This window comes from Mauremys reevesii, linkage group 12 (assembly GCF_016161935.1).
Source record: "Mauremys reevesii isolate NIE-2019 linkage group 12, ASM1616193v1, whole genome shotgun sequence".
Lineage (NCBI taxonomy): Eukaryota > Metazoa > Chordata > Testudines > Geoemydidae > Mauremys > Mauremys reevesii.
In genome coordinates this window covers 42,369,055-42,384,288 of record NC_052634.1, presented here as the reverse complement: position 1 = coordinate 42,384,288, position 15,234 = coordinate 42,369,055, and the positions used below count along the sequence as shown (strand labels likewise).

The following is a 15,234-nucleotide window of genomic DNA, read 5'->3' as shown; positions in this document are numbered from 1 at the left end:
ATCTGTGAGAGTTAGGGATCATCTTTAAGGATAGGTTGTAGATCTTTGATGATGCGCTGGAGAGGTTTTAGTTGGGGGCTGTAGGTGATGGCTAGTGGCGTTCTGTTGTTTTCTTTATTGGGCCTGTCCTGTAGTAGGTGACTTCTGGGTACTCTTCTGGCTCTGTCAATCTGTTTTTTCACTTCAGCAGATGGGTATTGTAGTTTTAAGAATGCTTGATAGACATCTTGTAGGTGTTTATCTCTGTCTGAGGGATTGGAGCAAATACGGTTCTATCTTAGAACTTGGCTGTAGGCAATGGATTGTGTGGTGTGTCATGGATGGAAGCTGGAGGCATGTAGGTAAGTATAGCGGTCAGTGGGTTTCTGGTATAGGGTGGTGTTTATGTGACCATCGCTTATTAGCACAGTAGTGTCTAGGAAATGGACCGCTTGTGTGGATTGGTTTAGGCTGAGGTTGATGGTGGGATGGAAATTATTGAAATCATGGTGGAATTCCTCAAGGGCTTCCTTTCCATGGGTCCAGAAGATGATGATGTCATCAGTGTAATGTAAGTAGAGTAGGGGCGTTAGGGAACGAGAGCTAAGGAAGTGTTGTTCTAAGTCAGCCATAAAGATGTTGGCATACAGAGGCACTGCTATGGGTACCCGCTCCACCAAGCCTTTTAAAACTCTTGGATACAAGTTATCTGGACCTGCTGATTTAAACATATGTAACTTTAATAGCTGCTGTTTAACGTCCTTGTGAGTTCTTGTTGGAATGGAAAGAGTGTCGTCGTCAACATCTTATGAAATGAGTTACAGCATCTGTTTTTCTCCAAATCCAGGAGAGAAATATTTATTGAGGACTTTTACCTCTTCTGCATTATTTTTGATAATTCTGCCATTTCCATCTAGTAATTTACCGCTACCATCATTAGGATTAATTTTGTACTTAATATACTTTTAAAAACTTCCTTCATATTTCCATTGATTTCTTATAGCCAGTTTTCTACAATTCTGACCTTCTCACTTACATTCTTTACTATTGACTTCCCCTTTCTTCCATATATTTTATTTGGAGAGTGTTGGCATTCCTACCAGGGAGACACCAGCAGGGTCCAGAGACAGCCCCATCTCCTATATCAAGCTCTGGCTAGTAGGTATGTGATAAATGTGAAGACCCTGCCTCCGTCTGTCAGCTGGGAGACACAAAGGTTCTCTCTTTCTACCCTCTGATGCCTCCTGGATGCTCTAGACAAGGTGGGGTGGGACTCTGTTAACATGTGCCTCGCGGAGCTTCCATTTACCTGGTGCTGCTGTTCTGTGAATAATGGGACTGTGAGTGGGGCAGCAGGTACTGAGTGTTGGACTCTTTCTCTTTCAGGGGCCGGTGACCTTCGAGGAGGTGGCTGTGTACTTCACCAGAGAGGAATGGGCTCTGCTGGACCCCGCTCAGAGAGCCCTCTACAGGGATGTCATGCAGGAGAACTATGAGACGGTGGTCTTGCTGGGTGAGGAGTCCTGTCCCCTGGGTTATTAGAAGCTGTGGGGTCTCTAAAGAACCCGAGTAGTGATAATTTTATACCTTTATTTGTCATACAAGTTTTGACAAGATTCCTTGCCCCACTTTTTTGCCTTATCTCCCATACATAAGTATCATTTTTGGACATGTGCCTTTTTTGGTGCTGTCAGTCCTTTTAAAATTGCATTGAATGCATCCTTATTGGCTACATTAGCAACTACATTAATAGCTGTAGCTTTCATGCCTTTTCAATAGGAAAATATGCTGACTGTAGAATTCTAAAGTAAATAGGTGTGTGACTCATGCCTGGCTTGTGTGACAGGCAGATGAGCTCCTCTTCTGATAGGAGATGCAGCTGAAGAAGTGAAGTTTTTTACCCACGAAAGCTGATGCCTAAATAAATCCGTTAGTCTTTAAGGTGCCACCACTGGACTCCTTGTTGTTTTTGATAGGAGAGCGTATAATGTTGACATTCAGGACCCCACGGGTGAAGGGAGAACAGAGCTATGTGAGGGGAGGAGAAGCGGGGAATAGATAATTCTGGGGTGCCAGGACATGGGGAGGGGGTGTGCAGGGTTAGAGCTAAGAAGCAGCAGGGAGAGATGAGGTTGTGAGAGACGAGGAGGAAAAGCAAGAAGTTCCCAAGGTGCCGGGAGGTGGTGCCGGCTGAGAGTAATGGGACAAAGAGGAGGGGAGTGTGGAGGAAGGGCACCCAGGAGGTGGGCTGGGTGGGTCAGTGGGAGGGAGGAGAGGTTTAGGGCTCTGGAGCTGTGGGGAATCCCAGACCTTTAACCCCGAATCCCTACCCAAGCTTTAGAGCCTATACTCCAGTTTTATTTCTGTTCAGTTTCGTTTCATTATACATTTTTTTCCTAAATATTATTATTTTAACTCTTGACCTCCCTCTCCCGCTCATTACCCCCCTCCCCATATAACCTCCCCATCTCTATGCACAGCGACCCCAGCCACCGATCCGGAGTCCTTGCTGCATCCTCCCTCCCATCGCGGGGCCGCTACCCAGGCACAAATGGGCACTTGATTGATGATGTCACAGGGTGGTGGTGTAGCCTGTACAATTTTTATGGCTATAAGATTACGTATTGGGGTACAGCTCACCCTTGTACATGGCTACTCAAAGTTAATTGAGGGGATGAAATGTGGTGAAACACACAGAAACGTGATTTAATACAGAGAGTTATAATTGAAATCATAGGCATGGATCAATACACGTAACAATTAGACTAGATAGTAAAGAGGGTCTTGCCCTGTGCATACTTACAAGTTATGGTCACCGTTGGAAACAAAGATGGAGGGGCAAGGGAGCCCATCAGAAGGGAGGCCCTGCTTCCGTTGACCCTATCTCAGGGACCCAACAAAATGAAAAAATGGTCACTAGGAAAGGTAATTTATCCACTTTATTATGGTAATAGGATGGCTATATACCATATCTGCTCCTTTACTCTGATGACAATAATGTCAATAGCTGCCCCAACCCATATGTGGCCTTTGGGAAGTCCATAATTTAGCATCAAGCATTAATACTCATGATTTACATCACTTAGTTATTAATAATTCCAATATATGAATGCGTCCAACTGCTGAGACACTGCATAGCAACCTAATTGCTAAAGCCCACCCCCGCTTTCAGAATCCTGTGGTGTATTGCACCTGTTTGTGGTTACTCGTTAGTCTCTCAAAATCAGGGTGCAAAATATCTGACTTGGGATTCTCTCCTTAGGCCTATTCAGATAAATCCCAGACTTCAGCATAGCTACTCCCACAAAGCCTCCACCTAATATATGGCCCTTAACTGTAGCAAGCTTTGGCTATGTTTACACTACCGCAGTCAGTCGACCTACGCTGCGCAACTCCACCTACGTGAATAAAGTAGCTGGAGTCAGCGTACCTTAGATCGCGTTACCACAGGGTGTAAGCTGCAGGGGGTCGACTTACTTTACTCTTCTCATCTGGATAGAATACAGGGGTCGACTGGAGAGCGATCTGCAGTCGATTTAGCGGGTGTTTACTACACCTGCTAAATCGACCATGGGTGGATTGATCTCAGAGCGTCGATCCTGGCTGTAGTGTAGACCTGCATCGCCTCCTTGCCCCTCCACGCATGTTCCAAGCTAATAAGCAATACTCTGATCATGATATTTTCCCTCTAGCGAGTATAAAGTTGCCCACAAGACATGGTGGTCATAGATGATAAAATCAGGTCGGGGTCAACAGGAGTGAGAGTTTGGAGAATCTTGTCCCCCCTCTCCCCATCTGCAGCAGCCACAAGCTGTCTTCCCTCCAGGCTCCTTGGATCTCTGGGCCTGTCCCTCCTGAGCTTGCATGGTCCAGTTCTTGTTTCTTACATTCTCCTTTTCCAGAAGAATTAGGGGCTGTTGCTCCTGAATTTTAGTGTTTAATTCCCCAGCCTTCTCCACACACTGGGGGAGTTTAATTCTCCCTCCCATTACACCTGAGCCACTAGATTTCCTAATTCCCCAAAATTTGCTTTTGCGATGTCACAGTCCTGGAATACTAAGCCTTTGACCTGCCTGCACGGGGTGCTCAAGGAATGGCCTCTCAGGTATCAGGCCTCTAGCCAGCCCCTCTCTATGGGTGGGGACCCACATGCCTCTCCTTTTTGACCAGGGTGTGAGGATTGCAGCTTTTCCTCCACTGTGTTCACTGGAGTAACCTCCAGTTCCTGTGCTTTACTTTCTCTCCAAGGGCTGTGAGCAGTGTGTGTGTGATAGAGGTGGGAATTTTGGTGATACTTGTATGATGCCAATACACACCTCAGTTTCCCTCTCTGATTGGTATTGCCATGATTAGAAAGCAGGGCTGCCCAGAGCGGGGGGCAAGAGGGGCAATTTGCCCCAGGCCCCGAGCCCCACAGGGGCCCCCACGAGAGTTTTTTGGGGCCCCTGGAGCGGGGTCCTTCACTCGCTCCGGGGGGCCCGGAAAACTCTTGCGGGGCCGGGCCCAGGAGCTTCTTCCGCTCCCGGTCTTCGCCGGCGAGGGGTCCTTCCGCTCCGGGTCGGAAGGACCCCCCACTGGCGAATTACCGCCGAAGCGGGACCCACCGCCGAAGTGCAGCCCAGTTTTCGGCGGTAATTCGGTGGCGGGGGGCCCTTCCATTCCGGGACCCGCCGCCAAAGTTCAGCTCGGTCTTCGGCAGTAATTCGGCGGCGGGGGGCCCTTCTGTTCTGGGACCCGCCGCCGAAGTGCCCCGAAGACCCACGGTGGGGGCCCCCCCCGCCGCCGAATTACGGCCAAAGACCGGGCTGCACTTCGGTGGCGGGTCCTGCTTCGGCGGTAATTCGGCGGCGGGGGGCCCCCGCCGCGGGTCTTTGGGGCACTTCGGTGGTGGGTCCCGGAACGGAAGGGCCCCCCGCCGCCGAAGACCCCGGGCCCGCGGAATCCTCTGGGCGGCCCTGTTAGAAAGAGGAGGAGACATGAGGTGTTTTGTCATGTATCTGTCATGGGGTGATATGAATGGGTTATTAAGGACTGGCTGGGACCAGCCTACATCAATGGAATACCTGACAGACAAGGGAATAATTGTCACCTGTCCATGGGAGGATCTCCGCTTGCCTGAGTGAAGTATACATGGACTCATTAAGTTTTTGGGAGCAGGAAGAACTGGGCTGACAGATGCAGGAAGCTCTACTGGAGCGAAGACAAATGAACAGTCACAGTGAAAGGAAACCAAAGCGTTTTCTACAGCAGCATGGCTCAAGGGCATTGGCCAGTATGGACTGTATTGTCTTCTTCGCTTCCCTGTCCTAAGGACTTTCCAATGCTGTGTTTTAGTTGACTAATAAACCCTGCAATGTTTAACCCTGCCCAGTGTCACAGCAAAAACTTGCTCTGTGCATTCTCTGAACAGGAGTGTCGTTCAGCTGGGACCTGCTGGCAGAGCTCGCAGGTTGAAATAGGAGTGTTGAAGCCAGAGGCTCAGTCGTAGGTGTTGAAGCTACATGGCCTGTCCTTGTGGAAGAGTGGGACCCCCTGGGGATCTAGTGCACTCAAGGGACACCTCCCAAGGACTATTTAAAAGCCAGGGCATTGCACCGATCCTATGGGTCCATGACAGTGTCAGTGTGTCTTCTGGGGAAAAGATATAAAACAAGAAAAGCATCTAAATGCATATTTACCATTGCCCCCTCATCAGTCCTCTTGGGAATCACTGGTTGTTTCCGAAGTGTATTTAGGCCTTCCTTAAAAGCTGACCTCTTGGCTATCAGGTCATGTGAGTTTGTAGCCCCAAAAGACTCCCCTCAGTCACCTCAAACTCAGCTGTTTCTCCCCCAAAAGTCTGTCTTCTTCAGTCTCCTGAAAGAGGTAAAATCAGTCCCTGCCCCTTTCTTCATGGGGCAAAGCTTCAGAAGATGGAGGTCTGCATAACCAGCTTTAGGATCTGGCATTCATCACCCCTTAGTGACACCAGATTGCACAGGAAACCCATCCCAGCCCTCCCTGCTATCATCTGGCCCATCTCAGCATCATAGTCTATGAAGTATTCTATGGCTCAAAGATACAGATAACAGTCATAAGTAGGGCCAGTGTTTGCTGGCAATGAAAACAGAGTAATTGACAAGCATGAGCAATATATAATCCTTTACAACATGAAAATGCATTGGGGGGAGGGGACAGGAGCCAGCTGTGTGGGGGAGATGGGGCCCAGACTCTGGGCATTGAGAGCCTAGAGCCGGCTGTGTGCTGGGGAGACGGCACATGAACCAGCTGTGTGCAGGGGAGAGGAGCAGGGGAGAGGTGCTGTGGACGCAGCCAAGAGCAGGTGCGAGCGCCATCCGCTCTGCAGCCTGATGAGGGAGCCCGACGTCCCATTGCCAAGGGCCCCCCCTACCCAGGGGAAGCTCCATGGTGGTTTTGCTGATCCCAGACTTGTATGAGGAGGAAAGAAATTGGCAGCAAGTCTCAACCACAGCCAGCATCTGCCCTGCGCCCTGGGGAGGAGTCTGGTGTCTCTGGGCAGAAATCTGGGGGGTTGTGACCCTGCATGCCCCACCCACCCTCTGATCAGAAATTCCAGATATGAAGGGTGATTCCAGAAATGAAGAGTAATTTTGGGGGAAAAATGCATTTATAGCGGCAATTTCTGGAAAACACTGGCCCTAATCATAACATTAAATGCGACAGTCTCAAGATCTATGCCTGTGTTCATCAGATCTGTCCCTCTGCCATCACATAGTTCACTCTGCTGGGGGGTTCTACCCCTTCCCCCATCTGTGTCTGTCTTGTCTATTTAGACTGTAAATTCTTCAGGGCATGGCCCAGCTACTATTCTCTGTTTGTACTTTGCCTATCACAATGGGGACCCACTGTTAGTTGGCCGTTAGGCACTAAGGTAATGAATATGATTTATAATAATAATAACTCTCCTGCCAGTTTCAGCCAAGGAAGCCGGCCTTGGGATGTTACTGCTTAAAAATGAGCTGGGGTTAAAACCATGGACTATTCTTTGTGACAAGTATCCCACAAATTCCACTGACCTCCCTTGTTTTCTTTGCCTGGAGTAGGGTTTCCAGTTTCCAAACCTGATGTGATCTCGCAGCTGGAACGAGGGGAAGAGCCATTGGTCCCAGACCTCCAGGGCTCTGAGAAAAAAGTGCTCCCGAGAGCTGCCTGCACAGGTGAGGAATTGGTTAAACCAAGTCAAAAACTGTCCGTGAATACAGGAAACATTTGGGATGCCCAACAAAGACCTTGTGAGCTCTCTAAGTTCAAAATTGTTCCCTGCAGATGTGGAATCATTAGGCAGATGTCACTCATGGCTCCCCTCTACCCTGACTGACAACTGGCAGGAGGTCCCTCCCCGATCTCACTTTCCCCTGAGAATTCTGGTGCAATGAGGACCCAGAACTGATCCCTTCCTCTCTCTTCTCTGGGGAAAGGTTTGGGGATAATCAGCTCCTGTTAGCTTTGATCTCTCCCGCACATATTTTGGTTTGTTCATCCCTCTTCCCATTCTCCACTCTTAGATTTCCTTTATCTCCGGTGCAGGGAGTGACCTGAGTCTGGATTCTCTCTGTCTCCCATCAAGTGTTGGGATGGTGAGTGAGAATGAGGAGAAACCCCAGCAGGAAGATACTGAGCAAGTATTACCCCATGGGACGTTATCAGGAAGATCAAAAGGGAATGAGTCCAGGAGTTGTGCACTCCCAGAAAAAGCAAAAGCCTGTGAGAGTCAGCACAGGCCATCAGAAGATTTCAGTAGCCACACAGACCTTCTTACATGTGAGCGAATCAACTTGGAAGAGACACGCTACACATGCCATGAGTGTGGGAAACACTTCAGTCAGAGCTCAAACCTTATCAGACATAGGAGAATCCACATTGGTGAGAAACCTTATGGATGCCATGAGTGCGGGAAAAGCTTTAGTCTGCACTCATCCGTTATCAGACATAGGAGAATCCACACTGGAGAGAAACCTTACACATGCTCGGAGTGCGGGAAACGCTTCAATCAGCGCTCGAGCCTTATCAGACATCGGAGAACGCACACGGGTGAGAAACCTTATGCAGGCCTGCACATCTTGTAAAGCGGCGAGGGCCATATTACTCCAAAGAAAACAGCTGAGGGCCAACACCCCCCCCCCCGGCCTTGCCCAAAACCCCCTCAGCGCTGCCCAGGCCCCGAAAACACATAACCCCCTCCCGCGCCACCTGCCCGGTGGAAACAAACCCTCCTTCCCCAGCACTGCCCCGTCAAAAAAGCTGTGGGCCAAAAAGGAAGGGTTGGGGGGGAGGTACTTTATTAAGAATTTTTCAATTAAAGCAAACAATTTTTTAAACTATTTTAATGTTCTTATGACTCATCCCCCCATGAACTAAGGGGAGGGGAAAAGGGGGGCAGTGTGAAGGGATTGGATGTGACTGTCCAACACACAAACACAGGGGCCGCAGGGAGCCGGGGGGCAGGGGGGAGGTCCCTGGACCAGGGAAGGGGGCAGCAGTCGGGGCAGGGCAGGTCGCACACACACACACACACACACACACACACACACCCCTCCAGCTGCAGCTCAAGCCCAGGCCAGGCCCCACTCCCCTCACTCGGCACTTACTGGCTCTGCCTCGTGCCCAGCACTTCCCTCCTCAGTGCCCCCCCCTCCAGGCAGGGGTCTGAACCCAGCAGCCCTACCCCGCCTCTTGCCCGCAGGCCGCACAGTCTGGGAATGCAAGAAACATTTGGGATGCCGTACAAAGATCTTGTGAGCTCTCCAAGTACATGATTGTTCCCTGCAGATGTGGAATCATTATGGCAGAAGTCACTCATGGCTTCCCTTCTATTCTGACTGACAACTGGCAGCAGGTCCCTCCCCGATCTCGCTTTCCCCTGAGTGGTCTGGTGAGATGCAGACCAAAACTGATCCCTTCCTCTCTCCTCTGGGGATGGGTGTGGGGAAAATCAGCTCCTGATAGGTTTGATCTCTCCCACACATATTTTGGTTCCTCCTTTATCCATCTCTCTCTCTGAGATTTCCTTTCTTTCCAGTTCAGGGAGTGACCTATGTCTGGATTCTCTCTGTCTCCCATCAGGTGATGTGATGGTGAGTGAGAATGAGGAGCAGAAACCCCAGCAGGAAGATGCTGAGCAAGGAGAACCACATGGAACGTTATCAGGAAGATCCAAAGGGAACGTTTCTGGGAGTTGTGCACTCCAAAAAATAGCCAGTTCTTGTGAGACTCAAGAGAGGCCAAAGGAAAACTTCAGTAGCCACTCAGACCTTATAACATGTGACAGAATCAACTTGGAAGAGACACGCTACATGTGCCATGAGTGCGGGGAAAGCTTCAATGAGAGCTCAGCCCTTATCACACATCAGAGAATCCACACAGGGGAGACGCCCCACACATGCGCTGAGTGTGGGAAAAGGTTCAATAGGCACTCAAAGCTTATCAGACATCAGAAAATCCACACTGGAGAAACGCCCCACACATGCGCTGAGTGCGGGAAAAGCTTCAATGACCGCCCACACCTTATCAGACATCGTAGAATCCACACAGGGGAGACGCCCCACACGTGCGTCGAGTGTGGGAAAAGCTTTGATCGGCGCTCAAACCTTATCAGACATTGTAGAATCCACACCGGTGAGATGCCCCACACGTGCACTGAGTGTGGGAAAAGCTTCAATAGAAGCTCAAACCTTATCACACACCAGAGAATCCACACAGGGGAGAAGCCCTACACATGCGCTGAGTGTGGGAGAAGCTTCAATCGGCACTCACACCTCATTACACATCGCAGAATCCACACGGGAGAGACGCGCTACATATGCTCGGAGTGTGGGAAAAGCTTCAGTGACATCTCTGCCCTGATCACCCATCAGAGAATCCACAACGGAGAGACGCCCTACACATGCTCTGAGTGCGGGAAAAGCTTCAGCTGGAGCTCATACCTGATCAGACATGAGAGAATCCACACGGGGGAGAAGCCCTACACGTGCTCTGAGTGTGGGAAAAGCTTCAGCCAGCGCTCTACCCTTAACGCACATCAGAGAATCCACACACGAGCGACGCGCTACCCATGCCCTGAGTGCGGGAAAAGCTTCAGTCGGAGCTCAGATCTTAGCAGACATCAGAGAATCCACACAAGAGAAACGCCCTACACATCAGGCCTGCACAACTCATAAAGCAGCGAGGGCCATATTGCTCCAAAGAAAACAGCTGAGGGCTGAAACCGCCCGGCTTCACAGAAACACCCCACCCAGTGTCACTTGGCCCACAGAAACACTCCCCCCTAGCACTGCCCAGCCCCACGGAAACAAACCCTCCTTCCCTAGCGCTGACCCGCTGAAACAGCTGTGAGCCGAAAAAGAAGGTTGGGGGTGTGTGTGATACTTTATTAAGAAATTTTCAATTAAAGCAAACAATTTTTTAAATTATTTTAATTTTTTTATGAATTATGTAAAATGAAAACACCTGTTTCATTGAAAGAAAACATTTGTACTTCTCATAATTCCCTTGCAAATTTAATGAGAGATAGTACATCTCTTTTCGGCAACAAGCTTGTCGTATTTGGGGGTCATATTTGAAGTGGATATTTTCATAATGTTTTCCAAATGGTTGTCAGTCAGAGAAGAATGTTGCTTGTTTTTATTCATGTTCATGATGGAAAATGTTCACATATGTAAGTGCTTCCAAAAATGCTGAACGTTTTCAGTGTAACTTCGATAAGATTCTTGTATTTTCAATTGTCCAGACTTTTGTAGAAGTCTCGTAGGCTGCTTTCTCTGTGCTTATTTCGGTAAACTGCCGAACATGGAAATTCAGTAACCTCCAACTGCAAATCTAGTGGCACTTCCTTTGGATCCACAGAAAAGGGATCTTCAGTCAGCTTCAACTGGGTGTCTTCTTTAGACAAAGTAAGTCTTCTGTCAAATTCTTCAATCAAAAGATTAATGTGCTTTGCATATTTTTCTCCTAATTCGGCAGGTTTGTGCTGAGGGATACGCTGTACACAAGTGACACATTTCACCTTTTGACAGCCGACTTCTGAAAAGTTTCAATTTCCTTAGCAATTTGAAAGCTTACTTTAGTAACCGTATTGTTCTCATTATGTACGTATTTATTCGTCCATTCAGTGTTGAAAACGCTGTGCTCTGATTCTTTTTCTTTTCACTCAGGGTAGCCATTACGAAGCTCTAGATTTTGTTGAATAAATTCATGCACAAGGGAAACACTCACAGTCACACACAAAGAGAAGAGATCTCTCACGGTGCATGGCCCGCTGGCAAGGCACTGATGGTATGTGGAAGCCTGTAGAGGGGGAAAGAAACAGTGCACACAGGGTGACCAGATCACAGAGGTAAAATAGGACCCACCCCCTCCCCGCTCGGCCCCACCGTCACACCCCTCTTCAACCCCTAGCCCCCCGCTGGCTTGCTGCATCCCTCCTAGTCAGTCCCCCACTCACCTCTTTTCACCTCCTTCCTCCCCTGCCAGAAACCCCCATGCCCGCCCCTAGAATCCCTGCTGCCTCACTGCTCGCCTCTTCGCCCACCCGCCCGCCTCCGACTCGCCGCTCACCCCGACTTGCCTCCCCCGCAAAGTATAAAGCCTCATTCAAACACCCAGGGATCCCTATATTACTGCACACCGCAGTCAATCAATGCAGTTGTAGATAAATCTCTGCATTATGCATTTTTGTATAACTTGTATATCACTTTATATTGAACCTTGGTAGTATGTTATGGCGAGCCCCTAAGGTAGTATAATTAAGGTAAAAGAAAAATGTCTTTTTGCTAGAAGTAGAATAAGATCTTCCCCCCACTTGGTAATCAGTTGCCCTGTTGAATGAATGAGGGGTGAATGAGGAAGGCGTGGAAGGCAGCACTTCCAGACAGCTGCAACCCTTGGAGAGGGGCTAGGAGCCAGACCAAGGATTCATATTACAAATAAGGCACAAATAGTCAACAGCGAGGATGATTCACCACAGGAACAAGCTACCAAGGAAATTGGTGGATTCGCCATCTCCTGATGTAATTTAATGAAGACTAGATGCCTTTCTGGAATGTGTTTGCCCCAAAAGTAGCTATTGTGTCATACAGGAGGCCTGTGATATGCAGGGGGTCAGATTAGATGCTCTAATGGTCTCTTCTGGCCATAAAGTTGACTAATTTCTGAAAAACTGAGTGTAGCATTGGGAGCAGCATCTGATGTTTTCCTGTCTAGCCGGCTTGCTTCCTAGAACGAACGCTCCTTGAGTGGGGTGATCCACAGGGAGTAGCTCAAACCTCCAAAGTGCCTGGCCAGGGGCAGGACATTAGCACAGCAAGGGAGGGGTGTGGCAGTTACATCACAAAGGCCTTTTGCAGGACCTCAGACTATTGGTCAAAGGTGGTGGGGAGGTGGTGACCTCACAGAGAGATGCTGACATCAGCCAGGCAGGACATGGGCAAGGGGCCAGGGAAACCTCAGAGACCCCTGTGGCTTTGCTTCAGCAAGTCTCCTTCTCCAGGTCTCTCTTTGAGGACTGAGACCGTATTCAGGTTCACGGACGTCAGCGCCAGGAGGAACCTCTTTCGAGTTTTCTCCTTCCCTTTTCGTGATTTTACTAGAAAACAGCCGTCCCTGTTTAGAAGGTAAGAGCCTCCTTGAGGTTTGAAACCTGTTCAGTCTGATCCATCTGGTGACAGTTGAATTCTAGGCATGAAAAACACGAGCTTAAGGAGGCAGAATTGTATTCCACACCTGGGATTTTGTCCCTCAGAATCACTGGGGACATTAGGATTTGTCCTTTTTGTTTCACCTTTTCCTCCATCCATCCCCACTCCTTTCTCTTTGTCTCTTGCTTCTTTTGTCCTTTCATCTGTTCCCCTCCCAACACCAGGAGGTAGGTAGGTAGGTGTGTGTGTGTGTGCGCGCGCGCGCTGCAGGGGAGTGCTCGGCGGCTCCCACTGTGGGAGGTCCACCCAAAATATGGGGCTGAAATAGTGCTCGGGCAGTGATCCCCACTGATGACCTGGGCCATCCTTTGGGCTCTCTGGTGAGAACCCTCAGCCTCCCGTCCTCAGTCTCTACCCTGATTGGCTGAGCAGGTGGTTATTGACAGGGAGGAGACTCAGGTCCTTGTTGTTCTCTTTTAAGACCAAGTAAATAAGTCATAACCAGTCATATGTTTGATGAATTTTGCTGCTTCTCTGCATTAATTGTCTCTGAGCAGTTCATGATTCTCTCTAACATTGCAGTTCTCCTCAAATACTTGCTCAATAATTACTGTGCACTGTTGTTGGTGTGGAGCTCATCTGAGAGCACTTTGTTCAGGTCATTCAATGTCTGAAATTCAAGATCCGATGTCAAGTATCAGAGGGGTAGCCGTGTTAGTCTGGTTCTGTAGAAGCAGCAAAGAATCCTGTGGCACCTTATAGACTAACAGACGTTTTGCAACATGAGCTTTCGTGGGTGAATACCTACTTCTTCGGATGCAAGATCCGATGGTTAGTTTGAAAATCAGGGCTCTTGGGTCCTACTCCCAACTCTGCCACTGGCTGGCTGTGTGACCTAAGACAAGTCAATTCTCCTTTCTCAGCCTTAGCTTCTCCCTCTTTCACGTAGGGATAATAATGATCCGCTCCTACCTACCTCAACACACTCACTGTCTCTCCCCACACAAACAGTCTCTATCCTGCCACACACACGGCAGTTGAAAAACAGCTGGCAATCTGGTACGATGCCCATGGAACAATGGGATAGAGAAACCTGCATCATGTGATGCTGTACCAGCCCGTGAGGCATTGCAAACCCTTCCCAAAGCACCCTGCAGCCGGTTGCACAGTGGGATAGCTACCCACAGTGCACTGCTGTCTGTGGCCATCCCAAAACTGCTAGCATGGATGTGCTCTGGTGACACAAGGGGCATAGGGTGGACATTCAATAGCTGTTTAATTAAAACACGTTAATAAAGCAGCAACGTCAGGGGGTTGGTGGCGCCTTTCTTTCCTCACCCTGGAGTAAACTCAGCTTTTTATTCCATCCCTGATGTGTCCTGGAATAACAGACGACTGAACGTGGACAGGGGGGGTCTCAGGGGAGGGGCAGAGGTTGGAGCAGTGGGCAGGGCAGGTCTCGGGGGAGGGGGCAGAGAGGTGGGGGCGATAGGCAGGGCAGGTCTCGGGGGAGGGGGCAGAGAGGTGGGGGCAGCAGGCAGACCATGGGGTAGGGGGAGGAGAGGAGCGAGCGGAAGGTGGACCAGCAGGCCTCAGCCAAAGAGCAGGGGTGGGAAGTGGCCAAATGGGAGTGAGGGCAGAGCACAGGTGGGACCTCGGAGGGAGGAGAACGAGGGAGGAGGGTGGAGCGGGGGGACAGCACCATGGTCTGGGCAGGGGCCGCCCACAGGATTCAGGGGGTCTGGGGCAAAACACTTTCAGGGGCCCCTTCCATAAAAATAAGTTGCAATACTATAGAATCCTGTATTCTCCTGGGGGCCCTGCAGGGCCTGGGGCAAATTGCCCCCCCTGGCCCCTTTCTGGGCGGCCCTGCCCTCAGCCTCTCCTCATAAGTCCCCTGCCCCCTAATCATTTTTGTTGCCCTCCCCTAGACTCTCTCCAATTTGTTTCTGTAGTGGGAGGGAGGGGGAACTGGACGCAATGCTCCAGATGTGGCCTCACCAGTGCTGACTAGAGGGGAATAATCACTTCCCTCGATCTGCTGGCAACGCTCCTACTAATCCAGCCCAATATGACCCGTTACCCATATTGAATGCAGGCACAGCAATATCTGATACATTGGTGCCTGTCCATTCAGGAGGTTATTTCCCACCTATTCATAAATAATGAAGCTGCTCTAAGCGGAGGGGAGAGAGCTGTCCTGTCCGTGTAGTTAACCCATCTCCCTGAGAGGTGGTAGCTATGTCAGTGGGGGGAAGCTATGCTGGTGGGTGTGCAAGCTGTGGTGTCTACATGTGTATATAAAGTTTAATCAAACCCCATTTTTAAACCCCTGTGGTCTGGGAATAGAAAAGGAGCTAGCTGAGGCAGAGCCCGTCTTTTAAAATCCTTAAGATCACTGACTTGCCTCTGCAAATGTCATGGGGGTATAGCTCAGTGGTAGAGTGTTTGACTGCAGATCAATTGGTCCTTGGTTCAAATCCAAGTGCCCCTTCCCAAACCTGTTCTCTCAATAAAAATACTTCCATTTCCAGTATGTTCAGGAGCTTCACTAAATAAGCATCCTTGAATGGGACACACTCAATGTTTTCCTGTGCAAATG

General features: G+C 49.6%; 1 protein-coding gene and 1 non-coding gene across 2 annotated transcripts in view; both read left to right on the top strand.

The window, feature by feature from the left end:
- LOC120375611 (zinc finger protein 850-like) overlaps positions 1 to 15,234 on the top strand; it is a gene marked incomplete at its 3' end in the record, with an annotated part of 610,246 nt that overhangs the window by 540,843 nt on the left and 54,169 nt on the right. The window contains exons 7-8 of the mRNA XM_039496347.1: positions 7,827 to 8,031; positions 9,532 to 9,997. Coding sequence (XP_039352281.1) covers positions 7,827 to 8,031; positions 9,532 to 9,997 — 671 coding nt within the window. The remainder of the gene's footprint in view (positions 1 to 7,826; positions 8,032 to 9,531; positions 9,998 to 15,234) is intronic.
- On the top strand, positions 15,055 to 15,126 carry TRNAC-GCA. Its single transcript has one exon. It is a non-coding gene; the product is annotated as a tRNA-Cys (tRNA).